The sequence below is a fragment of the Haliaeetus leucocephalus genome, unplaced genomic scaffold (genome assembly GCF_000737465.1).
Source record: "Haliaeetus leucocephalus isolate CR32 unplaced genomic scaffold, Haliaeetus_leucocephalus-4.0 Scaffold802, whole genome shotgun sequence".
NCBI lineage: Eukaryota > Metazoa > Chordata > Aves > Accipitriformes > Accipitridae > Haliaeetus > Haliaeetus leucocephalus.
Window position 1 is genome coordinate 5287282 of NW_010973238.1, and position 27220 is coordinate 5314501.

Sequence of the window (27220 nt, forward strand, 5' to 3'; positions counted from 1 at the left end):
ACCCTTCTGCTTCCCAGCAGACCCAGGAACTCCAAAGTAGACAAAAAAAAAAAAATTTATTGCAACTGGGCTGGAACTTCTGTAGGGATCATGGATAGATCTCATTTCATGTATTTTTTTATCTCATTTCTATTAATTAATTTCTTTTCTTGGAGAGAAAACTCATGGGAATGCCTTACTCCTTGGCTAATACGATGTTAAGTTATCTGTAAAGACTAATGTAGTATTTTTTGAATGGTCAGGACCAAGTCTAACACTGGTTCTGTTGAAATCCAACATGAAAATTCATTTCAATAGTGCCTAACAACAGGCTTTCAAAAATCTCATCTTAGATTATAACATCTTGCTTTGAATTTCCAACAGAAGAGAGAATGTTGTGACATACCTGATAAGAAAGAAAATACTTTCATTTAGTATCTTCCACAACACTTGTGCAGACCCTGTTGGTTTTCTGACTCAGCCCATATCTGTTAGAAAGCAGGTATTTATGCTGATGACAAATTAAACACAAATTTCTACTGAAACAATTGACTGATAATAGCGTTGTTGGATTTTGGTACGGCCAACACTCCAGTTATGGATCAGGGCTGGTAGGTGCTAGATGAAAACTAGACAGACTTATGTTGTTGCCATGACAATTGCTATAGTTATCTCAAATCTGATCTTTCTGAACTTGCATTACTGCAAGTATTGAAAAGAAAGGGTCCTTCAGGCTCAGTGAGAGTCCTTGTCTATGAGGGCTCCTGTGGAATTTGTTTTTCCTTAATGCAAGCGAGGGCTGCCCATTAAGTCGAAACCACTCAGAATTCGTAAGGTTTAACAAGTTGCCCTGCTCCCACAAGTACTCAGTAAGACAGCAAGGTGTAAGGAACAAACATTCCCTCTCAAGACAGTTTGTGCAGACACTTGCTTAGACACTGCAGCACACAGAGAGAGCAAGGCAACAGCAACGGAGCACCCGCCTCCTTCCTGCAGGCAGCCTACTCCTGAAAGAGACACGAGAGACATTCTTCATCCTTCCTCCCTCCCCAGCTCGGGGCTTTGATAAACACTCCTGACATTCAAAGCAGCAAAAGAGAAGCCATATGAAAGGCTCCTTTGGGAAGCAACCTTCTAACCCTAGTCTTCTGTGCCCTAGAAAAGATATTGTTACAAGGCACAGCTGGCTGATCCTCCACCATATGTGCAGATGTCCAGTTTGTCTTTGGCACCTACACTGTATGCTGGGAGACATCTGTGCCCTAATTTAACCTGAAGCAGGCATCCTAACATAAATAGAAATCTTAAAATGCAAAGACAGCAGGCAGAGATAAATTATTTGGGAAATCAGATGAGAAAGGGTGGAGGGAAAGTATCTTTAAGGCAGTAGGTAAAGGCTTAGCTATATTATTTCTTATAGTGTTATTGACAGCTATACGCATACATTCCCACGTGTCATTTTAAGCAGACAGATGCACATCACAAGAATGACTCACCTTGGAAGCTCTGAGGGCTGCACTGGTAATTTGCCAGCAGCCTAAAACACTGTACCTAATTTGCACCAAAATATGCATGATGCTTAAAACAAAATACTCAGGAGGCCATAATGCTTGTTCATATGTGACTTTCTCATAAATGAATGGAAATTGTTTCTCTTTCAGGGTTAATAGTAAAAGAAATCCACTGCTGATGTCCTCCTCCTGAAGTATTTCTACAGTTTGTACAAATCAGTTTCTACAGACACAGATGTGACCTCCTAAAGATGTATACAACTTCCCAAGCATCTACTATTACAGCACCGGCATGTGCCATCTCAGGTCTCATCCAGCCGTAATTATCAGTCAGAAGGATAAACAACTGTAATGAAAAAATCCTGACCTATGAGCACCAAACCTCTGAGTCCTTGTGAAAACCATGTCCTCTGCTCAGACTGCAAGGTTTTGAGGTCAGCAGGCACCACTGCCACTCTGCTGAGCTCTGCAAACCACTCTGACCCAAAACTGTGCCAGGGGAAGATGACCCAGATTCTAAAAGAATTAATAACATCTACCCTGGTCGTAATGTGTGAATACTCTTCTCAGTGTCTATATATTGGGCACAGACTGACTGTCTTCAGGTATAGCCAGACACACACCACACAGCTTACAGTTTTTCAAGTTTGAGGCATTTTGTACATGTACACTTTACTTTTATTTTTCAATTGCAAGAGAATTCACTTTACTGACATCCCTTGGCAGCATATGGTGCTGCCAGACAGAGGAGGGACCTGCACAGAATTGTAACAGCTTTGTTGCTTTTCTCCATGCCCTGATGATATGAAACACAACCCGATAACATCATTAGCTGTTTCCATGTGACTGCAATGATACCCAGACAGTGTTTAAAAAAAAACCAACAAACCAACCCCCAAAAATGTGTGCGCGTGTGGCGAGGGGGAATAAGTGATTATGACACAGTCTGAAACATAAACATAACATCTGGAAGCACTCTTCCCGAGTCTGCCTCTTTATCAGACAGATGGCTAGAGAGCTGTAAGCCCACAGGCCTCTCAAAAGGTTCAAGGCCAAGAGGATAAAGTGCTACATCACAGCAGTTTTCCATTATGTCAGTTTTTCTAAATGTCTCTTCGTTCTCCCACACTCAGTTTCTCTACCCGGTTGACAGAAATCAAAAACACTGGGTGACTCCATTCCTCCACAAACAAAGTACAACATCCACGGGCAGAAACGTCAGCCCAAGAACAGACTGAAGGCAGCTTGTTCCAGCCCACTTCCAGGTTTGGAGGAGCAAGAGGAGTTAGGCCTAGATTAGCCCCAATTGCTGCTTCTTAGTTCTAGACACCACAGTTACAGGATGCTCTGGCTTTGGCAGAGAAGCCAGCTTAAGAAATTCTCCTAACCCTCCTTGCTCTTACCCTTAACCCATCTTTCTCATCCCCACAGCTGACAGCATACCAGCTGGTGGAGGTATGCTATTAAAAAAACAAACAAAAAAAAAAAAACAAAAAAGACAATTAAAATTACTTCGGTCAAAAATAACCTTTGCTCTGTCTTGGAACAGTTCTTGCACCCTGTGGTGGCAATCCAGAATAAACTACACAGCCAATACAAGCCTTTTCCCTGAAGCTGTTCTCAGGGTAGATGTGCGACACCATAAATCAACCACACAAGCCTTAGGCTGGAACCAAACAGAGGCAATACTAAGATATGGAAACAGTTATAATAGCAACCAAAAATATCTCTTCATCTACCCTGGGGACACATTTAAAACCTACCAGCTTTCCTCCAGAAACAAGAAACAAGGGAAAACAAGTGACCAAGCAGTAGTCATACTTGTTTTGACTAATCAACACTGTTGTTATCCTCATCAATAGCTACTTGAATCTCAGCACAAATTGCATTATAAGGCACACAAACATTGTTGATTTCAAGCTGTTTTCAGTTACTTGCTATAGTGGTAAAGTCTTTCTGAATAAATCTAAGTTAAGAAGCTACGGCTCTTGGCTTTAGCAGCACAAATTCAAAGAGAACAACTATTACTTAAAAAAGTAAAAAAGCGTGGCCCACTTAAAATGTAATGGTAAACAATTATTGATGTGATGTATCTAAAATATGTCCCTTGGTTTTTATTATATAATGTGAAAGGTATATTAGCTGCTAAGTGGTGTTGCATTAAGATATAAACTGCTTGTTTCAAAGTGCTTACAATGTAATTATATCCACATACTAACGATAGTAGAAATATGCAAGAAAAGAAAGACAACATGGCAATGAAAACGAGTAGTTTTACTGAGTATGGGCATTTGTTTCCCTCAATATGAAGGGGCAAGAGTGCAGTGGTTCTCCATGGTGCGTCAGGGAGATTTCCAAGTAAGTGAGAGCACATAAAGGCCAGAATTTCCTGTTCATGTGCTTAACAACTCAACACATCACTCTCCCCATTATGACCTGAATGAATCCTGGATGCAGTTTAATCTAGCTACCACAAAATGGTTTGTAGGAGGCAGCACTCCAATGCACTGAGAATCTATTACGAATTTAAGTAATACTCTGACTTCACAACCGACTGGGGACATGTGACAATACAAGGGGAGAGCCAAATTACTTCTGTTGGTTGCAACAGAGGAATAAGGCACAACTGTGGAAGACCCTTCATTCTCCTTTCCTGCTAGCTAATTCTCTGAGCTGTGCTAGAAACAGCTGGTCATGTAAAGAAAAATAACATACTATCATCTTCTTGACAAGCTGTGTGAATGTTCATAAAGCATTCAAGAACTACGAACTTGCATTTACTTGCTTTTCAGAAGCTCTTTTGCAAAGACAATGGAAAACACCTCTCTCTGCTTAAATTAACCAACATATTTATGAGTTGGCTGAGTTTGCTGCAAAAGAAGATTAGCCTGTGTTGATGCTGGAACTCCAGAACAGTACCTCACATCTACGTTGACCTTGCTACAGAACTGCACATCACCCAAACAAACTACACTGTTAAACTAGCCTGAAGAAGCTGGTGGCAGCACAGAAAGATCCCATTAGGGACTTGCAATTCTCAACCAAATTAAATTAGCTTAATAGAATATTTTTGCTCTGTGCAGAGGGCTCCAAGTGCCACTTAAAAACTCAGTAACTGTAATGCCCACTACACTGTATGCTTTCCCACTGGGATCTCAGCACACATGAGCCCAGGTTTCCTTGTCCAGCTCTTGTATGAAAACATTTAATTCAAACCTAGGTTCGTCATGCTTTCAGAAGACAGCAACTATTTACATATACAAATGAAAGAGGCATTAATTAAAACATTGACTTTTATTTGCATAATTAGTGCTAAAAATATTTTTATGGGTTAATTAGACTTTATGCAAATTGGATTGAGAAGATTTAATTTGGGGTTTGATAACCTGACTATTATAGTTCTGCAGTTGCTAATACACTCAGTTACATGCTGTTCTAAAGCCATGTCCTCCCTTTCAAACTGTTTTGGTTTTTACTTCTGGCAAGCTCAAATGATATATTTTTCCTTTCCCTTTACCCTCCCTGAGGTGGGTTGACTGTGGCTGGACGCCAGGTGCCCACCAAAGCTGCTCTATCACTCCCCTCCTCAGCTGGACAGGGGAGAGAAAATATAACAAAAGGCTTGTGGGTCGAGATAAGGATGGGGAGAGATCATTTACTAATTACTGTCAGGCAGAACAGACTTGACTTGGGGAAAAATAAATTTATTACCAATCAAATCAGAGTAGGATAATAAGAAATAAAACCTACATCTTAAAACACCTTCCCCCCACCCCTCCCTTCTTCCTGGGCTTAACCTCACTCCCGAATTCTCTACTCCTCCCCCGAGCGGCACAGGGGGACAGGGAATGGGGATTGGGGTCAGTTCATCACACTGTCTCTGCCACTCCTTCCTTCTCAGGGAAGGACTCCTCACTCTTCCCCTGCTCCACCGTGGGGTCCCTCCCATGGGAGACAGTCCTCCATGAACTGCTCCAGCGTGGGTCCCTCCCATGGGCTGCAGTCCTTCAGGCACAGACTGCTCCAGCATGGGTCCCCTGCAGGGTCACAAGTCCTGCCAGCAAACCTGCTCCAGCCTGGGCTCCTCTTCTCCACAGGGCCACAGGTCATGCCAGGAGCCTCCTCCAGTGCAGGCTTCTCATGGGGTCACAGCCTCCTTCAGGCATCCCCCTGCTCCGGCGTGGGGTCCTCCCCGGGCTGCAGGTGGAGATCTGCTCCACCGTGGACCTCCCTGGGCTGCAGGGGGACAGCCTGCCTCACCATGGTCTTCCCCACGGGCTGCACAGGAATCTCTGTCCAGCGCCTGGAGCACCTCCTCCCCCTCCTTCTTCACTGACCTTGGGGTCTCTGCAGGCTGTTCCTCTCACATATACTCACTCCTCTCTTCTTCAGCTGTGGTTTCTGTGGTGCAGGGGTTTTTTCCCCCCTTCCTAAATATGTTATCCCAGAGGCACTACCACCATCACTGATGGGCTCGGCCTTGGCCAGCGGCAGGTCCATCTTGGAGACGGCTGGCGTTGGCTCTATCTGACACAGGGGAAGCTTCCAGCAGCTTCTCACAGAAGCCACCCCTATAACCACCCCCACCCCCCACCACCAAAACCTTGCCATGCAAACACAATACTTTCCCCCACAAACTCTCCACTGAAAATCTCACTAACTGCAATGATATCAAGTGTAAATACACTGAATCAGTGAGTTCCTCACGACAAGAGAAATTTCTGCACTTTACAGAAGTCTAATATTTCCCAGGCACTCTGAATGGGCACAGAATACAAATGTTAAAATCTGCTCAGGTTTTCTGTGCCTGAAGATAGTACAAACCAACCGCATAGGAAAGTAATAACCAACCCAGCATCCACCAAAGATTTTACGATACTCTTCAATGAGCCCAGGTTTGAGGCTAATAATAAGCGCAGAGCTAGGGAAGCATTGCTCAGATCTGTACAATGGAAATCCTCTGTGTGGACTACATGTACAGCGGTGTTCTGAGAGTTTGTTAAGATGATACCCAGCAAGAGCAAAATAATTTCCACTGAAAGCAGCAACATATGACTTTACTATGTGCCGCGGAAGACAATCATACTTACTGAAAAAGCACTGCTTTTATGTCTGTGGAACAACTAGACCGAGTCTCGGTAAAAACACATTAAACAGGAAAGCAGGCACTGGCAGGCCAGTTCATACCAGTGCTCCCTGGGATGCACTGCCTCTGACAGTTACCAGTGTATGGCTTAGCAAGGGAATCTCCAGTTCTGGAAGAAGAAACTCTTTGCAAAAAGGGATTCTTCTGTATTACATACAAGACACTAAATACTGAAAGGTTTGAATTATCCTGTACCAATGCTTGAAAGTTACAGTGGTTCACTGTGGAAGAATTCATTTCTTGCTTGATGAACCAGCCACAGAGGCTGTGATATGTTCAGAGAAACAAGGTCAAAACTATCAAGCCAAAAAATTATGTTCAGTAGAAACCTGTAAAATTAAGGATATTCATATTCATGCCAAAACGACACTCCCTACCCCCACCCCTGCGTAGGCCTATTCTATTCATTTTTTAATTTAAACTGATGAATTTTATTACCTGGAAACTAAGATGCTCTGTTATAGATCAGCAGATGGTACCATAGTTAACATAAGTGTCTCCAGATTTCCAGGCTACAGGTTTAATAGCTATGAGTAGTGGTAATATGAGCCCTAAGTCTTTCAACCAATGAATGGTATCATGGATATAAATGAGTTTAATGTGCCGAGAATATGAGGCTTCATACCTGTTCCTTGAACTTGGTGCTATCCTCTGACAAATAACTGTTGTGGTCGAATGCTTTCCACCATTCCCCACCTCTTGTTTCACATCCCACTGCCGAGGGTCACTTGTCTTTGCATTGAGAATGTTTACACCTTTCTTCACCTTTGCCCTGTTGGAAACAGCAATTGTAAAAAGTTTACAAGAGAGTAATTCAGGACTTTTACCTTCCAAATGTAGCTCAGGCATGGAGATCTCAACATACCAGCTTTAAGCTAAGTATTAGCTATGTTTCTAACCCATCAGTAAACAAGAGAGTGGTATCACAAATGCAGATCTAAGGCAACGTACCACTTTTTTTGGACAGAACCAGCTAACTGTGTGCCTTTATATGTTCTGCCAACAGCAGGCTGGAGTTATGATTAAGACCGAACCTATAGGAAAACCTGCATTCAAGGTTATTTTCTCTATTCTGGCAATAATTTCTCCCAAAGAGAAATTTGTCCCAACACAGAAGACTCAGGAAGGTTCTGTTCATATGTATCACGACAAACTTGTGCTTCATCACTGCACAGAGGAATACTTCACTGAAGTTTTTTAAATAACCCATTTTTATTCCATATGATATTCTTCTACGTTATCAGTGGGCAGGTTGTTGCTCTTCTGCTTGACAATTCCTTCTTTGTCACAGATTCCCAAGGAAATTTCTGTTTGAAATCTCCAGCCTGGAGAGAACGCAGCTGTTGGTTAAGACAAGACTTTGTAACTCAGAGATGTTCTTACAGGATGCAAATTTCTGCCACTGTTAGTTGTTACATCCTGTGGAAAAGTTAACTGTATTTATCTAGTGATGCTCATAACATCAGCAATAACTGTATGGAGGTTTAATTAAAGAGGACTTGCTTAATTAAGGAGCATTTGTATAAAGAACTCCCAGCAAACATACTATTTGGGTGCGGAATGTTCAGTTGCTGACCTTCAGTCCTATTACAAAGCATCAGGAATGAGAAAAAGAGATACTTATACAGCCTTTCTCTTCAAAAGACACTGAGGGACCAACTTCCACCAGCCCACCGAACTCACACAAGATGATGAATATGTGGGAAGCAGGATGCCAGTTAGAAGTACCAGGCTCTGTGAGTAGCTTGGCCTCAGCTTTGGATGGAGAAGGCAAAGGGCTGCTTAACTTCACCCTACCAGAGTACGTTCGTCATGGCCTCTACTCAGCAGCAACTGGCTTCACCACAGCAAAGAGGCTAAAGCACGGTGAAAAATCGTATTTTTCTAAAATACTTATGTAACACAAAAGGTTAGTTATTGAGCAGAAATCACCATCTAAAAAGATGTCAATATCTTCTTGACATTTATGAGGACTCAGCACCTAAGTAAGTTCCTTGGAAAAACTGGTCTTTTTGCATCTTTAGACACTAAAACACTTTCAAAATGTAGTCATGAATGATTGAGAGTACTTGTCTTCTCATTGCAGTTTTTCAACAGTGAGACAAAACACAATTAAAGGCATCAAAAAAGAAAACTTCTTTTTCTCAGTATAAAAGCATAAGTGCTTAATTCTCTCATTTGTAACATGAAACACTATGGAGCTTCACAGATTACTGTCTTGCTCTAGTAAAACTAGCACAAAACTGATGCATCTCTAATGCCTTCAGTTGAATTACACAGAGATGAAAACAGAAAAAGTAAAAGGAGAATCAAATCTGTTACTGAAGGTTCATTAAGGCTTTAAGTCCCATTAAGTTCTCCAGTATATTACGGTTCAAATAAATGAACAATAAATAAACATTTAATTAACAAGAAAACAGTACCACCAATCTTGAAATCTGTATAAATCCACCAGTGTGGTTTTGGTAGTATCTATTTTAGGAGATGTTCGGATGTGTTTTAGGATACTGTTATTTAGCAACTGGAGAGAAGTAAAAACTGATCATTTAGATACTTTGTTCAGCTGTTCCTGAAGATGGGCTCTGAAATGGCATAACGTCAGTCAAAATGAGGTTCCTCATGTTTGGATTTTCAACATAATTACAACTTTGTCAGCAGCTGCAAATTGCTCTTTCCACCATATAGCTTGACATAGTCAATACCTGGGCTCCTGTTAATTAGGTCGGACATTTTGTATGGCCTAGGTTAGTGGTAAAATACACTGCCAGAGGATGAAAGACCGTGGCTACAATACCATTTTGTTAATTAACTACAGTATGGGGCATTAAGTTGAGTGGTTTTCACATATGCCATTATATAAAGCCCATTAAAGAAAAAAAATTCCATCCCAGGGTAAAGTAGGTTATGTTTGGTGAGAAAAATCAATGTTGTGATTGCACTTAGCACTGGAATTAGGGTACAAACACCCAGAAGATTGAACTTCCTAAATAAATATGCAGAAGCACAATTTGCAACTCTCCCTCTAAAAAGGGCATTGAGTTTTATATAACAAGGTCAATGGATGAATCAGAATAAAGTCAGACAGTACTGAGGCCCATACATTTTTAAATGCAGTCCATACGCATATGCTACAAATGTTTTCACTTAATTTTTTATTTACTTGGTGTTTGAGTGCTAGCAAGGAAAAGTCTATTTAATTCTTTACCAAAGATTCGTTGACCTTGTTGTATGCTTGTGATTAAATATCAATTTTTTAAATCAATAGTGCCAACTTTGTACATAAAAATTTGTAAGTTATACTACCTCAATAAACCCTGAGACTGAGGACCTGAAGGCCAAATTACTTGACGGTCTCCTGTATTTACCCACCTAATCTATGCAGTATATATACATTTACCATGTTTACTTAAGGGAGGGAGGTACAGTGACAATAAATGGAGATGACAAACAGCTGAAGTACTCCAGATTTCTTTAGTGCATAGTTCCCCACTCCAACTGGAAAATTCTCCCCTTTGCCACATCTGCTTATTCACAAGTAGATGGCTGTCCTCATACAGAGGCTTTTCTGCACAGCTCTACAACCTGCAAGTATCCACCAGCCATAACTTATCAGCTTGGACTTCCACCCAAAGTGGAGTCAAAATCTTCCCCTCCTATGTTATTCTAAACAATTATTGTATTTTCTGTGGGTGTCACTAAATTGCCTCTGTCACTTTGGCTATATGCTCTCAACAGTAGTAGTAACTAAACCACGGCCCCAAGTTCTGCTGCCCAATAACAAAAATCACCCTTTCCTTTTTCTGGATCTAAACACAGACCCTGCTAATCAAGTCACCTACGTATGTACAAAACCTAAGGGCAGCAGCTCATTTATTTGCATTTGATTGTCTATGTGCTGAAAGTTAAGCACAGTTTTTGATCTTCTGACAAAAGCAGACCTTGCAATGGGAAGATGAAAGAAAGACCGTCATTAAGAATGGTGCAGAATATCAGAGGTCAGCTTCAATCCCACACTGGATAGAGGACTCCATCTGAACAGGTTTTTGAAGCTTTATAAACACATGGTAGCCAGAACAGTGAAAGACTTTCTTGCTTGAACTTCTAAGGTTATTAATTCATAGCACAGGAAATGTCTGCCTCAGCTTTGTCTCAAAGTAACCGTCTCTCTTTAAATCTCTCGAATACAGATTTAAAACATTTTGCTGGCATGCAGAACAAGCAGCATCTCAAAGACATTACAGAAAAACTCTCCAGCAGCTTACCTAGAAATCATTACTTAATTTTTGTCAAGACCAAGTAAAAACATTTACTTACACAATCTCACAGCAAATACACTTATGCAAATATACAATTTCCAAGCAAATATTTCATTTCCAAATCAAAGCTTTTTAGTTGTATACAAAGATTTCCATTTAGCACCTTATCTTCCTAACATGTCAAACTTAGAAATGATGCTTCTAATTAATACATTCTGATAAACTACAGATGAAAATCTAGCTGTTCCATTTCACTGTCCTCAAATTACAAGAAATCTCAGCAGTATTTAGGCATAATACTATACAGCTGATAAAGACAGTAACTGAAAGGCATTGAATCAGCAACAGCCAGAGCTGAAGATGTGACTTACGATTTCAGGAGCTCAAATTATAGTTTCCTATTTAAATTTAGATTTTAATCTTGCAAAACTGCTATGGCCATGGAAGGGTTCTGCCACCTGCAGCAGTCCTATAGAGAGGGCAGACTGCTGAGTACTCCACACAGTTCTTCACATGCTGTATGATTTTGCTGACGTATGCTAATCCTAGAGAGCATCACCTCTCTTATTCCAGAGAAAGTCATCCTCAAAGCACAAATCCAAGCAGGGCTGCATTGCCTGGATGTGCTATGATACAGATAAGTAATATACTGGCAAAGGAAGAATCTGAAGTTACAGGTAGGCTAACACCGCACAAAGCTGATTAGGAGCCCCTGGCTGTACAGGTCCCTAACTCCCTTTAGCCTGACACTAACACCCAGCTGACTCACTGGCAAGCTAAGTTGGTAGCATTAATCAGTGGGTAATTTAGCTTCTTGGATGGCTCACTGCAAGATCAGATAAGCAGCAATATCACTACCAGGGAAGTGCAGAAGCACAAAGTGAGGCGTGGAGGGGGATCAGGGCAATACCCTCAGCAGCATCAGGTACCTCTTACGTGGGGTTAGAAGTATTGTCAAACTGTAGTCCAGCAGAAAGTTTCACTGCAGCAGGGTAGACAAGGCTGCCCTGAAGAATAAAAAGCTAAATCAATACTAAATTCCTATAATCAGCGAGCTCCATAATATGTGGAATAGTTTTCCAGACACTAAACCTTCTGGTTCCTGTTAGACTGTTTGTTTCCAGAGGGTTACTTAGCTCTGCATCTTCTGTGCTCTTCATAAATGCCATGCTATTCTCCGCATGAGGTACTTTGGTCTGAGAACAGTCTGGTTTTAGATCAGTGACCACTGCTTTGTACAGACAGTCTCTTTAGCTCGCATCTGTTGTCTAAGCTGCTATGCCAGAAGACTTTTTTTATGAAGTATTCAAAATGTAAATATTAGAGACAGATGCAGGTTCAGTCCAAGCGGGGGGATCGGCTCATCTATAACGTAGTCCCTGGGTCACATGAGCCAAGCATGGGCATGCCATACCTCACCACGCTGGGCAAGGGAGAGGACCCTCCCGCTAAATCCTCCTCATTTCCACGTGTAAATCCTCATCTGTTTGTATTTGTCAAGTTGGTGCTTCAACTTAACAAATACTGACCCCTTTTGGTCAGTCTTCTCTGGAGCCTCAATGTTTCTTGCAACTCTTCGCTAATCCTCCTCCCTTAGTTGCCCAGACCAGAAGAAGCCCTTGACATTACTGACTGTCAAGGTCACATTGTAAGAAATTATTTTACTGTATCTCCCAAAAGCCAGGGAGTCTCTCCTGGTGGCCTGTTTCTGGGCTGCATTTTACAGTAAGTCTCTAACCTTCCCAAGCTCTGCCAAAAAAATTTCAACTTCTTCCTGCCATGATTTAAGTTCACTCCTTTTCTTCTTTGTTCCCAGAGTAAATCAGGAGATTAAAGCCAGCTGCAGGAACCCATAAAACCCAGGCAGGAGACTAACCACAGCAATTAAGCAAGATTTGTTTTATTAAGTAAATCTTTTTCCTTTCATCTTTCTATGTGAAAGGAGTTGCTAGAACTCACCGCAGCTCTGAATGAACAGGACAGACATCTGCTTGGCAAAACAATATTCATTAAAAGCCTTGTTGCTGGCCTTAGTTGAGAAGCCAAAAGCCCAACAGAAGAATCTGACCTGGTTAGCCATGTTGACCTTTCAAATACGTTCCTTTAATTTGCAAAATACATGGACAGAGTAAGTGTGATTAAGCGGCTACAGCTCTGCTTAGGGAATATGGGGGATCAGGTATCTTGCACGAATCCGTATAAGCCATAGGAGCCCTGTTTGCCTCCGTCCTACTCTAGCAAGCAGATTTCCACCAGTGCTTTATGCAGCCACCACTTTGCTACAGAGGTTTTCATTTACAAGCCATATGCACAGGTAAGCAGCAAGAGAGAGCCCTGTCTCAACTGGAGAATTTAGGTACTAAATTTATTAGGTAATAAATTACTGCTAATAGTAGTATTTCAGATGTGGTTCCCATTAAGAAGGCTAGTCCAAAGGGCCATCCATACAAGAATTTTAGGTTTTTTGATTTCTAGATTTACAACATGGGCTAATCAATAGTAAAAGTGAAGATCTTGTTCCTCAGACCATCCTTTCTCCTTCAGGCATTTTCTTTCTCTTGGAAAATCCAGTAAAAGCCTTCAGGAAACAGCTTTTGTAAAGAAGGGTAAACACCCTTTAAAACGTCAAAACAGCAAATCTATAGGTATTTAGGCCTTGCTCTTCACTCCTTTTCCTTTCACTTCTTAGAATGCTGATCTATTTGAAACAACTTTGAAAAAATGCCATGTCAAAACAACAACAAAAAATTGAAATATTTTAATTGAAATCTTTTACTTTGAAAATGCAGTAATCAAATCCTTAAGAATCTCCAAACCAGAATGCTTAAGTTTCTTGAATATAGGTGTACTTCTGCAAGCAGCTGAGGCAGATTTCAGTATTTCCGAAACCTCCTCTGTCAGCTGAATTGGACTAAATTCAGCTTCCCCCAAACTGCATATTTTGGTGACCTCACTGTCCATCAAAATTATATAAATTCTTTCCATTGCCAGTGAGGAATCCTGGGATTCGAAATTTTTCAGGGGCTGTTCCTTTGTAGTGTTTCTTACGTAACTGAAATTCCCTGAGACCCTAGGAAAATCATCTGTCAATGGGAATAGGTGCTTCATATCCCTTAGGAAGCTTTGAAGAGCTCAGCTCCAAGGCATGAGGTGGATGCTGTCAGCTGTATTTTATATTTTTTTTCCCCAAAAATCCAATGTGCTTTGGGATGTTCCAGTGACAGAGTTCTTTGGTTTGGGCTGATTTCTGTGGTTAACTCTTTGTTAGCATTACCAGTCCTTTTGAGATGTCAGGTATCCCATTATTTATTTTAAAAGAAATGGAAAAAGAAATGCTTTCTGGGAAGCCTGGTGTCATGGTTTAACCCCAGCCAGCAACTAAGCACCACGCAGCCGCCCACTCACTCCCCCACCACCCAGTGGGATGGGGGAGAAAATCGGGAAAAAGAAGCAAAACACGTGGGTTGAGATAAGAACGGTTTAATAGAACAGAAAAGAAGAAACTAATAATGATAATGATAATACTAATAAAATGACAACAGCAATAATGAAAGGATTGGAATGTACAAATGATGCGCAGGGCAATTGCTCACCACCCACCGACCGACACCCAGCCAGTCCCTGAGCAGCAATTCCCCACCCCCACTTCCCAGTTCCTATACTGGATGGGACGTCCCATGGTATGGAATACCCTGTTGGCCAGTTTGGGTCAGGTGCCCTGGCTGTGTCCTGTGCCAACTTCTTGTGCCCCTCCAGCTTTCTCGCTGGCTGGGCATGAGAAGCTGAAAAATCCTTGACTTTAGACTAAACACTACTTAGCAACAACTGAAAACATCAGTATTATCAACATTTCTTCACATACTGAACTCAAAACATAGCACTGTACCAGCTACTAGGAAGACAATTAACTCTATCCCAGCTGAAACCAGGACACCTGGATACCACTACTTAAGCCACAGAGATAGTCATTTAACCTCCTAACATATCTCATGGCAAAAGTGCTGCTTTCTCCAACACTCAATGTTAATAGCACTAGGTAAGGGATTAAAGGAAAGGCAGGAGGAAAAAAAAATAAAAATATATAAATAGAAGCAGGAGGGAACTGTACAACACAGAGAAGCTGGATTTGTCTTCCAAGCTGAGAGGAAACCCAGTCTGAATTTACAACCTGCTAACATTCTCCCTCCAGCAAAGATAAACACTGTAAACTCCTGACATTCACAGAAGCTGTCACGGAGCTGTTACTGCATTTAACTCCAGGTCATCCTGCTTTCAGAGAAACAATCACATGTCAGCCCAGATATTACTGAGGGGTTCTCAAATCCACTGGTTGGGTTGAGAATTTAAACCTTAAGCAGGCTCACAGGAGCTCAAAACAAAAGGCAGCTCTTGCAATGGCTGCAAAAAGCTCTACTTTGTCTCTGCCTTGGCTCATTGCATTTATGGGGCCACTTAGGTGGCAAAACCACTGTTATTGAGCTCAAATTATCAGTGCAGTAATGAGACAGGAGACAAGATGGTCCAAGGTAGAAGAAAGCAAAATCATGCACCAAATAACTCCAGTTCAGCATACACCCTCCTTTTCTTAACTTCCCAGTCCATAGCTTCAATAATTTCTCTGGACATAGCAGTTGTCACCAACTCCCACAATTTTATGTGAAGTATTGCAGCATTTAGATATATATATATATATTGTTTTTAAACCTCAGCTCCCAGCGTCATTTCAAAGGAATCCTCATAGCTATTAAGGAATGGGGAAGAGGGAAAACTGAAAGCAGAAGAGTAAATGTTTTCAATAATAAGAACCCCATATTTATTCTTTTTATAATCCTTAATATTTTTGTAACACTTGAGGTTGGCATCCCAAAATACAAAAATTCATTCCCATTAGGAAGGATGGAGATCCCCTTGTGATAAACACTGTCCAAGTCTGGCACAGAAAGATCTTTTCCTGAAGGTTGACAATTTAAGTATTAATCAGCAGATGGGAACATAATTTGGGAGCACAAAAACACAGGAGACAAGACTACTCTTTTCAATCCCCTTTTCATTGCCCTTTACCTGTTACTCATGGAATCAGCAAAAAATCTGGGTTCACAAGAAATGCAAGGGAAGCTCTTACTGAGAAAACCAAAATCTTATAGTGCCTGAGAGGTGTTTGCGGCAGTGCTTTAAAACTGTTGTACTCCTCATACTAAGCATTTTAGATGCTTAACCTTAACTGACTAGGGGACAGTCTGAGTTTGCAGTTTTCTTATGACTTATTCACCCTTTTCATTTCCTTACAGAGTGAATCAGTAGAAAGGCTCTTTTATAATTTGAAACTCTAACCAATGGGTACAAGTCAAAGATCCATCTCACGGACCCTGCAAAGAACTGAAAGAAGTTTATGCACAATCACATCTAGGTAAAGTCCCTGAAAAGTCTTTGCCACAGTATCAGTGTCTGAGTGAACACTCATTTATAAATTCCTTATACAAGGAAACATTGGACATCATGCTGTCTGCTTTGCTGTCTGTTGAAAAGTGAGCCGGAATAAGCATCTCTCTCACACCAACACATGCTTGCTTGCAGAGCGAGGCAGAACAGAGAGACAGAGATGGGTGTTGAGTAAATAAAAAACCTACCAGGGTGAATGAGTGCAAATTCAGCTGTACACACTAAACACAAGCTCATTGCCTCCACAGATCTATTTTATAGGACCAGGAACACTTTTTAGATAAGTAAATGCTTTGAGATTATATTCTCTACTACATGCAGTTTCTATTATTACCCAAAAAATCTCTAAGCTGCATATTTGTGACATTCCCCCAGCTGGCAGAGCAATAGCAGTGCTGAAGAAAATACTTAACTGTTTGCAGTGGTTATTAGGATTATTACTTAGACCCCAAGTGACTTTCTGAAGTAATCTTCCTATGCAGTCCCTTTGTGGTTTTAATCCCATCTGCACTCCCCCTTCAGCAGCTGTGATGAATGCGATTTTGTCATCAGCCATGCAGCTATGAGGGTTGTGTTTCCTTTTCCCTTAGAAAAATATAATATTGGTGAGATCAACTGCTAGAAAGGGGATGGGGCAAGTGTCATTAAAACATCAAGAAAGAGAAGAGCCCTTCAGTCATATAATTGTTTCAAATGTTATGTACTATACTAGGTATAGGTGTACAAGCAATGAAAGAAAAGACTGATTATCAGGTGGTTCATCCCCAAGATGCAGCACTGTCTCTTTCACACTCTAATGAGTCTAACTTAAGTTGACTCGAGGATGGAGCATTTTACCATTGCCCTGGAGAGAACTCCCTCCAGACAGCAGGGAGTTTGCTGACTCTGTGGGTGCTGTAATAACACGTGCTTCCATCTGTTTATTCCTGCCTCCTCGCGCTCTCTCTTTGAAGTACCGAGCAACACCAACCAGGGGCAACCTTTTGGCATAGATGAGGGCCAAAACTGCAAACAACAAAGTGGAAAGACTGCTATGAAAGATAACTGTAGAATAAAACAAGAATTATGGCAACATGTTTCCTTTATATCCCTCGTACCATGACTCCAGTATTTGGTAACAGTTCTTGCTTTGCTCATCATAATCCTCACGCTTGTATATAGTCACTTTAAGGCACATTAACACTACTGCTATTCTTGATTTTGTTTCAGAACAAGCACACCTTGTGTTGTAATCTGCATGCAAGAGTGTGATAGAAATGCTACAAAGAAGGTCTAGGGGGATACAGCAGACAGAACTGCTAGCTTTTATGTTTGAATTGAGTCTTCATCTAGTAAAATGCTGGCAGTGATCTGTACTACAGCCTCCAAATTGGGTTCTTTCATGCTTTAAGTTTACCCCGCAATAGCACAAATCCTTGTGCCCTGAGGCAGTTGCTGGTAGTTTGTGTATTTAGGTACAGATCTGAAGCCCCTGAGACTTCGGTACGTCAGCAGAAATACCCCTGCTGACCTCAAGGGCCTTGGATCAGATGCATAAAGCACACATGGGTTTCCATGGGGTCACCACCTGGCCTGCCAGAGCCAGCGGGCACCGTCAGCAGGAAGGGCACGTGATGGAAGCTCATGTGGCTCAGGAGCGAGAAAGCAACACTAATAAATTGCAGATGGGATGTGGCTCAGGGAGTTCAAGTAATGTAGAAAACTACTCTCATCCTCCTGCAGCCTCTTCCGTAATTTAAACAAATATTTCTTTTTTTTCCAGAAGTGACTGAGTAGAGACAGACATAATCTTCTCATCATTAAGAAATACTTCAAAACCTGGTGGGTTTTATCTTGTATGTGCATGTATACACTTGTCCACATATACATACCCATGGAGTATTTCATACACAAAATTTTCTTGTTTCTCTCTACTTCATCTTTTCCACGTCTGTCCCTCCACATTTGCTTTCTCTTGGCTTTGTATACCTCTGCATTTCCTCTTGTAATACTCCTTTTTCACCTCTCTCACATTTATTTTCACCTTTCTCTTTCATTTAGAAATTTGACTAAACCAGCCAAGCCACCACTGAGTTATAGTTCTAATTCCAACCCATCCATCCCTGCTCTCCTTTAGCTGCATTGAAGGGGCACCTGAATCTAGTCCTACATCCTCAGCTTCTTATTTGTCTGACCTCAGTTTGCAGTTGTGTCCCATCACAGTGGAAAGGCACTTATTTTGTTCTCCAAAAGAAACGTAATACCCCAAAAAACATACAGTTGTTTTCAACAAGCGTGGACTCGTGGCCAATTCACCGAGGCTGCCAGATGATAAAACCACAAACAATGAGGGGTCCTCTTTAGACTGGGAATTTTTCGTGTCCAAAAGCATTTGCCAAGTTAAATGAAAAATTTCTCTCAAGTCCTACACAATTTCTTAGTGGAGAAACTATGTTCCCACCTCACGATTATGCCTGCTGTCCCTCCTAATCAGTTACCTGCCCCTCTTCGGGACACCCTGTTTCTGGCTTTGGGATACATTGTCAGAAAGCTAACTTGTCTTAGCTGGATCTAAACAGCCTTGACTAATGTATCCCAACAAAGGAAGCCTCTTAAAGTCTTTCCACATTAGGTAAGTGGTGTCTGATTCTGAACCAGGAATAAATATCGACTGTAAGAGAAATGAGCCTGTCCAGCTGTGGGACTGTTACACCAAAGGATTAGGTACAAGAGCTGGGGCAACAATTCACTTGGAAGTTGCTTTCTCTTTGTATGTTTGGTTTGTCTTGCGCCAGGCTCAAGTATCTAATTGCAACAGCAATTACTGCTGCAGAGCATCTCAACCAACTCTGCCTTCTCTGCCCACAGAGGGCTGTCAAAGCCATCTTTAATACTAATCACAGACTATCAAAGAAAGGGCTTTTCCTATAGAAACTCCCCAGCAAGAAAGAAAGGGAATAAGAACTGCAATCAAAATCAAAGCATGACTTGACACTTTTAAACAAGGCACTGTTTGCCCTTTTCAAAAGGCTGAAAAGTTTTTGCGTGGAGACAGGGTTGCCTTAGGAGTGAGCAGGCAGATGTCTGTGCATTAGAAACCACAAGACTTCTCTTTATTGCTGTGCAGTTACAGGACCAGGTTTTACACCTTTAACTTGCCAGGGCTATTTAGGTCCTCTATATTATCTCAACAACCATTTGTTGGACATGCCCAAGGGCAACAGTTCCCTTGGGCTACCATCAGCCATTTCAACAGGACATTTTAGGGACCCCTTTTTTTTTCTTGTTTTTTTGGAGGCTGAGCCTGCACTGGAGGACAACTGTGGACTCTTGAAGCTATAATGAACAGAGGGAAGTCTTGAGGGTCAACAAACTGCTGAGCTCCTTTGACATATTGCAGGAATCAGCGGGAAAATTCTGGGATGTATCAAAAGAAAACCAGCTGTCAGTGAAAGCCAGGAGCAACAGCTTGTTCCTGGATGCAGGTATTAAGGTCATGATATACTTAAAGCAAGAAAAAACACCCACAAGATAAAATAGATCAATACGTTTCTAACTCTCATTGTGTTTATTCTTTCTCTTTGTGAAGATTACAAATCAGTATAAGTCACGTTCCCTTTATGATCTCCTGGGGAGGGTTTTTTTTTCCCCTCGTTGAGTCTTCCCAAAAGTCATTTCAATTCATCCAACTGTAGCCAGCTACTAACTGCAGGGATGAAAATCATTTTGTTTCAGCTTGATGCAGCAGAAACGCACTAGACCTAAATAGCACATGACAGGGCACACCACAAGCACCTGATTTAGGGCTGTACAGGCTTCAGCAGCAGCAAAGGATTTGCTTTCTGAAAATGCTGAAGCAGCTACTCCCAACACTGTCCGTATCAGACTAATAACATTCAAAATGAAACGTTGGGTAAGCAAGTGCATGCATGGATAGGTGAACACACACACTGAGCAACCCCTGCAATCAGACTTGAAGCGCTGCTACAGAACCTCGATCGTGCCCTCTGAAGTTCTCCAACCTCCTATGCAATTTCTGTTTATAGTTACAGCCATCTCTAGAGACAACAGTCTTAGGCTGTGGAGATGAGGTTGGAAATGTCATGAGTACATTATAAGGGTTCAAACAACAGTCACTGAACAAAAAGAGCACTACTATATACCATTATACATCCTCCTGCCACTCCCTTTAATTTGGGGGCACCTGATTCACAACTTTCAGATGCTCAGGACTGGCAAAGTTGCCACACATCCTTTTTTGGGCCAAAGACCAAACCAAAGCAGTGTGGGCTTGGGGTGAACCTCCGCTCCATTTCTATGTTATTCTGCAGAGTACTTCTAGAAACAGGTGAGAAAAACTTGGTTTACAGGCCTCCTCTTGTTAAAGTAACAACAAGCCTGTCATTGTGAGGGATGTTTTAGCACTGGCCCCTATCTACCAGAAAGCTGATGAAGTTGCTCAGCAGCCACGGAGGGTGGTGTTACTGGACTTGCACATTACATATGCCAGTCTATTTAATGCCTTAGCAAACCTCTACCTGTCTCCTAAGCCATTCACTTCCGTATTTGAAAGGCCTTAGATAAAACCACTAAGAGTTATGGGGTATACAACAACTATGGATATAGAGAAATGACAAGTACAAAGAGAGGAATATGAGTAATACACAGAAGAGGCCATTATTCTATGTACTGAGGGAAAGTGTTTCTGCTCCTTACAAAAGGAAGGATTTATCTTCCCCTGATCAGAGGTGACAAAACTAGAATGTTAATGCTAGCAAAACACAGGGAGGGCAGGAAGAAGGCTGCCAGCAATTTCACTTTGATTTCATCAGCTGATCGTGCAATTATATGTTTATTTTTTTGTGAGCAGCAGACGCTTTCACACTTCGAGTATCCCAGGGGAGAGACAAATTACTAAGTCTCACAGATCTTTCTACAAAATTCTACACATATTTCAGTCAAGCAAGACATCGATGTCTTCGATCTCCTGTCCTTTAGGCCTGACGCAGCTTGTGTTACTGACTTTAAAGGGGACAAGACTGGTGATCAGGTAGTAAGTCTTCTCTTGGTGACAGAAGTTTCATGCAGACATAATTCAAGGCCAGCTCTGATTCTACCTTGCTGTGGATGATAAGCAGGTCAGGCCTTTAGTACCTAAACTCCCTTAAAATTACAGTACCTTCTCTCCATCTATCACTAGGTCTTCTACTCCCCTACTCCAGCCCATGTGTCCCTGTGAACTTGCAGCTGGGGATGCTTATTAGCACTCAGCAACATCTACTATGTCAGAAAACATCACATAAATGCAATTATAATACTTCTACACTGAATCTAGCTCATATGCACCCACTATATGCTCTGCTTTAATACTCACAGTGCTGAGTTTAACGTAAAAGCAACCATGTCAGTGGGAGCATACCTCCAGCGAACACAGAGGGAATAAGGCAACCCAAATGAGACCAGAGATTGGACTATACCATTATTATTAGCAGAAATAGCAGCCTCAGGAGAAAAGCGAGCAGCTCTGCTATGCTGTCATACTAATGTACTATTAGAGAGTTTATACCCGAAAAGGTGTTGTTAAAGGGAAAAGGAAGGGAAAAAATTCACACCATAAATTGCTGGAAGAGCTCTGATTTTGTTTGGATCAAACTACTTAAGATCCAGGTATTACCTGTTTGCACATGGAGCTGAAAATTTATCACAGTCCCATAGACCTGTTGTTTCTGTCATTGGGAAGGAAAGTGGGTGCTAATTTTCAGCAAGGAAAACCACTAGGCTGAATAACTATTAACAGTACAGTTGCATTATATGGAGCAAAGCTGCCACGCAGTTAATATGCAGAAAGTGTGCCAGCCTTGCAATAAACCAATATTGCTATGTTGTAATACTGAACTATTCACAGTAGTACGCCGGTCCACAAGATCATTTGTGACTTCATTTTATGTCATATGCTGCGAGGCCATTTTCCACCTTTTTATGACATTTTAAGGCCATCCTTTCAGCATATAAAAAGTAGCAAAAGATGAGACAGACTATTTCAAATGTTTAACTATTGTTACTGAAAAGTAGTAGTGGAAAGTATCTGAAAAATCTCTCAAAATTAATGCTGGATTAAGTACTTCAGTTGGATACATAAATTTAGGACACCCTCACTAGCACCAAGTAGATATATCTGAGATACAGGGGTGGACTGCCAGCTGAAATACAGCTACTAAAGTATGCTTTTAGTTGTCACCTAATTTAGTCTTTCACTACCAACCTGCTCTCTTAATCCAATTTTACTAATTTTTAAGAACCTTTGCCCTCCTAATCCTATTATATTGGTAATTTAAAAAAAAGATTTTGCTGCAATTCAGAAAACAAACATCACCCCTGCCACCTGCTTCTACTCCTTCTTGCCCCCCTAAAATGATGACTTTCCAACATTGACCACCAAAACCCCTTCAGTACTTTGGATGCTTATTTTTGCCTTTTTGTGCAGCCCTTCTAGCTGGAATTTCCCAGCCTCTGTTTGCAAGGGTGGCATTTGGAAGACCAATGACCTATTTTTTATTTTTTATTTATACCTCTGCTATTCGCAAAGCTTAAGGCCCCAGGATGAATGCATCTTCCCCAGTGCATGCCGGATCCTCTATTGGCTAATGACATTTGCTAAAGCTTCTGGTAAAAACAAGGACTGTGAGCTGAGCTGCAGTAATACCAAGGGTAATGCGAGGTTCACAAGGGCAATAAATCCATCATGTGAATGGTAGCGGGGAGATTTACTTTTTAGTGATAAGGCAGAGCGTTGAGAACTGGGAGGTTATGAAATCATTGCTGGATGGGAGAGGGGTTTAAAAGAACAAAATTGTTGTATTTCTACCTTTGTATTAAAACTTTTACAAATGGAGTCAAATGAGGGAAGAAAAGCAGGGAAATAGTATTTTTATTCCCTTAGCTGAATATTCATAGTATATTTTAATTATTAGGATTTGCCCTCTATATACACATTAAATGAGGCTTTGTAGCAGCAGTAAAAAATGTGAACCTTACAAAAATATGAAGTCACCTTGCAGAGGCAGAATGAAGCATGTGAGCTGATCTGTGCCTTCTTTATTGTGATTCCCATATGAGAATGAAAAGGCTGCTTTCACAGACAAGGCTGAGGCCTATGGGCACACAGTCTGAAAAATAACACCACCTTTTCATTTGTAATCTGAGCAAATTTAATGTAGAAGCTATTGATGGAAAATGAACTTAGAACCTCACATTTCTATTTTTTCCAGGGTAGAACTGCACTTTAAGTCACAGGCTTTATTAATGGAATAAGTGCATTTGTCTCTTGCAGGCCTGAAAAATAAAGCACTGAGAAGTAACATATGGAATATGCCTTGGGCGAGAGATTTTCTTCTGGTATTGCTGTTTTTCTAATAAAATTGAAATCATGGCATGAGTGCACATGTTCCTGTAAAGTGTTTCACAGGGGGTGGCCTAAAATAGAGGCATCCAAAAACCACAGACATTTTTTATAATATTGCTAATCTCAACTGTTCAAACCACAATGATCTGGAATCATTTTATTTCCTTCCAAGTTCTCCACTTTTGAGTCTGTCCTTCAAGTCAAATTCCTGGGGAAATTTCTCTGAGTTTCCTCTGTAAACGCAAGGGCTCAAAACTCATTTTATAATGGGAAGTTGCAATCCTCCTGCCATCCCACAACTGCAGCAGGGGATGCTCCTATAAAAATAACCACTGAGATTAAAATTCTGCAGGAATTTGTGAAAGTTAGCAACACTGATGTTAAAAAACATGGCGGGTGCAGACTTAGAATTCTACAAATTCAACTGAGCTTGCTTCCAGGCACACAAAGGAACTGTGAGGGGGTGTCAGACTGGTTCTTTGGCTACTATCACTGCACAGACAGACAAGCCGACCCCAACATAGACATATGCATCTTAGAGAGCCTCTATCGATTTAAAGCTTCCCACTAGTACATCTTAGGGCTTTGAACCTTTGCTCTAAGATGCAGATACAGAGCTATCTGTATCACTTCTGCTTTAGGCAGCTCTCTGCCTTAATTTCCCCATGTTCCTATAGGTAGAGTTTCACTACCTGACCTCACAGCTGTGTTGCAGTCTTTCTGTTAGTATTAGTAAAGAGCTTTAGGGCAGAAGATTGCTAAGCATTGTAAGTGCAAGGACTACAGAAGAGCCTCAGGCACCGAGATTACCTTTAATTTTGAACATCTTGGTGCAAGGTCCTGGACAAGCAACATGGTTGTCTTATGCTCAGTAAAAATGTATGGTCTTCCATTCTCGTCCCAGTATCTAGCTAAGCCTAAAACTGAACAATGTGGAAAAAAAGTGATTCCAGTAAGAAAGTCATGACATTCAAGGGGGCTTTTACTCTTGAAAACAGCACTGCAGTAAGTCTGCCTGGTTAAAAAATGCCCAAGCAAACAGTTTAACTTGCATTGACTCTATTTTGATTTTGAACTCACAATGTCAACAGTTCCAAAGGAAAGTGTTTTCTGGTTTCTTGTTTCACACTTACAGAGTGGCTAATTGAAAACCTAGGCAGGGAGAGAACTGGGAGTCTCCGAAATGCTATAGAACAGGAATGTTTTGCAACAAACAGTCTGATACAACATCAAACCACTTAGAACTGCAGTTCACATCACTGTCTCTTATTTTAGCTCTTCAGTTACACACAGTGATCCACTGGCCCTAGAGATACTGCCTCTGTATTTTTTTTCCACAAAAATTAAGAAGAAATCAAACAGATACCTTTCCAGCTTCAGTTTTCACTGGTAAACAGTTATCACACAAAACAAACTTAAGTGGCATTATTTCTTCCAAGCCAATGAGTTAACAATTCATGTTTAGGTTTAGTAAGATGGGGTAGGAACCATAATCTGAGTAACAACCAAAGGAAGAAGCCCGGAGCATCTTTTGCATGTGTTGAATGGAGCCACATGTCTCATGGTGTGTTCCTAATTCAGAACCAAGCTGTGCCAGCAGCTCTGGGCACACAGCTATGCCACAGCGCGACTCAAAGAAATGGTATCACGGGCTACAGCAATGCCTAAGTAATGTCAGAATTGCAGCATATCTGTGCAGATTTGCCCTACCACTCAGGACAGTGAGTTATTCCTAGGCACACTGTTGCACTGACACAAGAGTTCAGTTTTCAAGGTCTGAAAACCTGCATAAAAATGTCCTGAGCAGAGACAGCAAGGACTAGAGTGGCAAAAATCCTCTGCTCCAAGGTAAGCAAAAAAGACAGGGTTTTGGAACTGTTCAGCCTCCAGGATAAAAAAAGAAAGATTTCATGAAGAAATACCAGATATACATCACTGTCATATTTAAAATAGTTAAGAGAATCCAATTTAGCACCAGTAAAGTCCATGCATTATCTAACACCAAGAAAGAATACTTGTCTGTGCTGATGCATAACCCGTAAAATAACAACTTAACTAATGAGCAAAAAAGCTGGAACGGAAGTTTCACTCCTCGAGGTTTCAAAACTCCTGGTTCCAATAAAATACAGAAAAGTTATTTTTTTGCTTTCTTTTCACTGGTTCTAATAAAATACAGAAAAGTGATTCCCCCCAGCCCCCTTCTTTTCACTGATTGTGTCAGATTCCTCAAGAAATTTCTAGCATGGAACCTATTTGATGATTCCTATCTACTACAAAGCATCAGGAGTTTGTGTTTATACCATATGTGTACACGGTATATGGGGTACCTTATGTAGAATAGTCAGCATCAGCAAACATGTCTTGTTAACTACAAAGTATAAAAAAATTCTATTCTGTAAATGTTTTGGCAGCAAAAAATGTTTTGCATAAACTCCAGATTCCATGAGTACATATCACTATCTGAAAGGACACGTGCGGTTCTTCTGAATCTGAAGCAGAAATATAATTAATTAAATGGAGGAGACAATGAACAACAAAATTTAACAAGACAAGTTGCGATTAATGTCCTGTTCCCTTCCAAGGGTTTAGGTAATGAATCTGATTTTACACTTCATGTTTTCAACAATCTCTGCAGAGATAAACTAATGGAATGTCCATTACCCTGGCATAAGATTGACATATTCTCATAAAATGCTTTGTGATTGTATAAATATCATCAAACAAGGAAAAATCAAGAGCATATAGCACGTACAAAATGTCCGTAGACACCTCATTTTTTTCTATTCAGCAGGAAGCAACAATGCAAGCAGAGAACTGGAAGGTATATTAAGAGGCATTTGTGCATTTCAGCACTTCTGTCTTACCTGAAGATGCTTGATAAGTCCAATGCATATAAATAAAAAGGAGAGGGAATGGAGTACAGGCGATCTTTGGTGCTGACGCTGACTTTTCATCGCTAAGGTTCTAATTCAAATACAGTCCACATTAATATTATTTATAGATGATTATCAAAGCTGTAGCACTTGCAGGCAGGAAAAGCATTTTTGTTTATGATCCAAGCCATGCTAACACTGTTTTGTAGAGGGCAGGCAGCTCAAAAAGGTTGAATGACTTATGCAAGGTCATACACTGACTAAATTGAAAATAAAGGAACAGAACACGTAACACCTGATTTCCTTTCACATGCTGTCTTGTACACCATGAAATCTAATGTTATCAAGTGACTGGTTTGTATATTTGAGTTGGGAGTCTGTCCACTTACAGCAGGAAATATCTCCTGTTTATTGGACTCTCCAAGCAAAGGTCAAAGAGCAAATAAATGACAGAGTTAAAGAAAGACTACTCCACTTCAGCTATGAAATGCCTGGGTGAGATACTATTGATTAAACTTAAGGCTTTCCTTCATCATACTCCACAGCCATGTAAATAGATAAAGGATTCCAGGTCACAGGCATTTCCCAAACCAATTGTGCAATCCCAGACACAAACAAATAGTGAAAGCTGAGCT

The 27220-nt window shown here is 41.0% G+C and overlaps 1 protein-coding gene across 1 annotated transcript in view; it reads right to left on the bottom strand.

The window, feature by feature from the left end:
* TMEM132C (transmembrane protein 132C) overlaps positions 1–27220 on the bottom strand; it is a 157932-nt gene that overhangs the window by 87789 nt on the left and 42923 nt on the right. The window contains exon 3 of the mRNA XM_010581755.1: positions 7262–7408. Coding sequence (XP_010580057.1) covers positions 7262–7408 — 147 coding nt within the window. The remainder of the gene's footprint in view (positions 1–7261; positions 7409–27220) is intronic.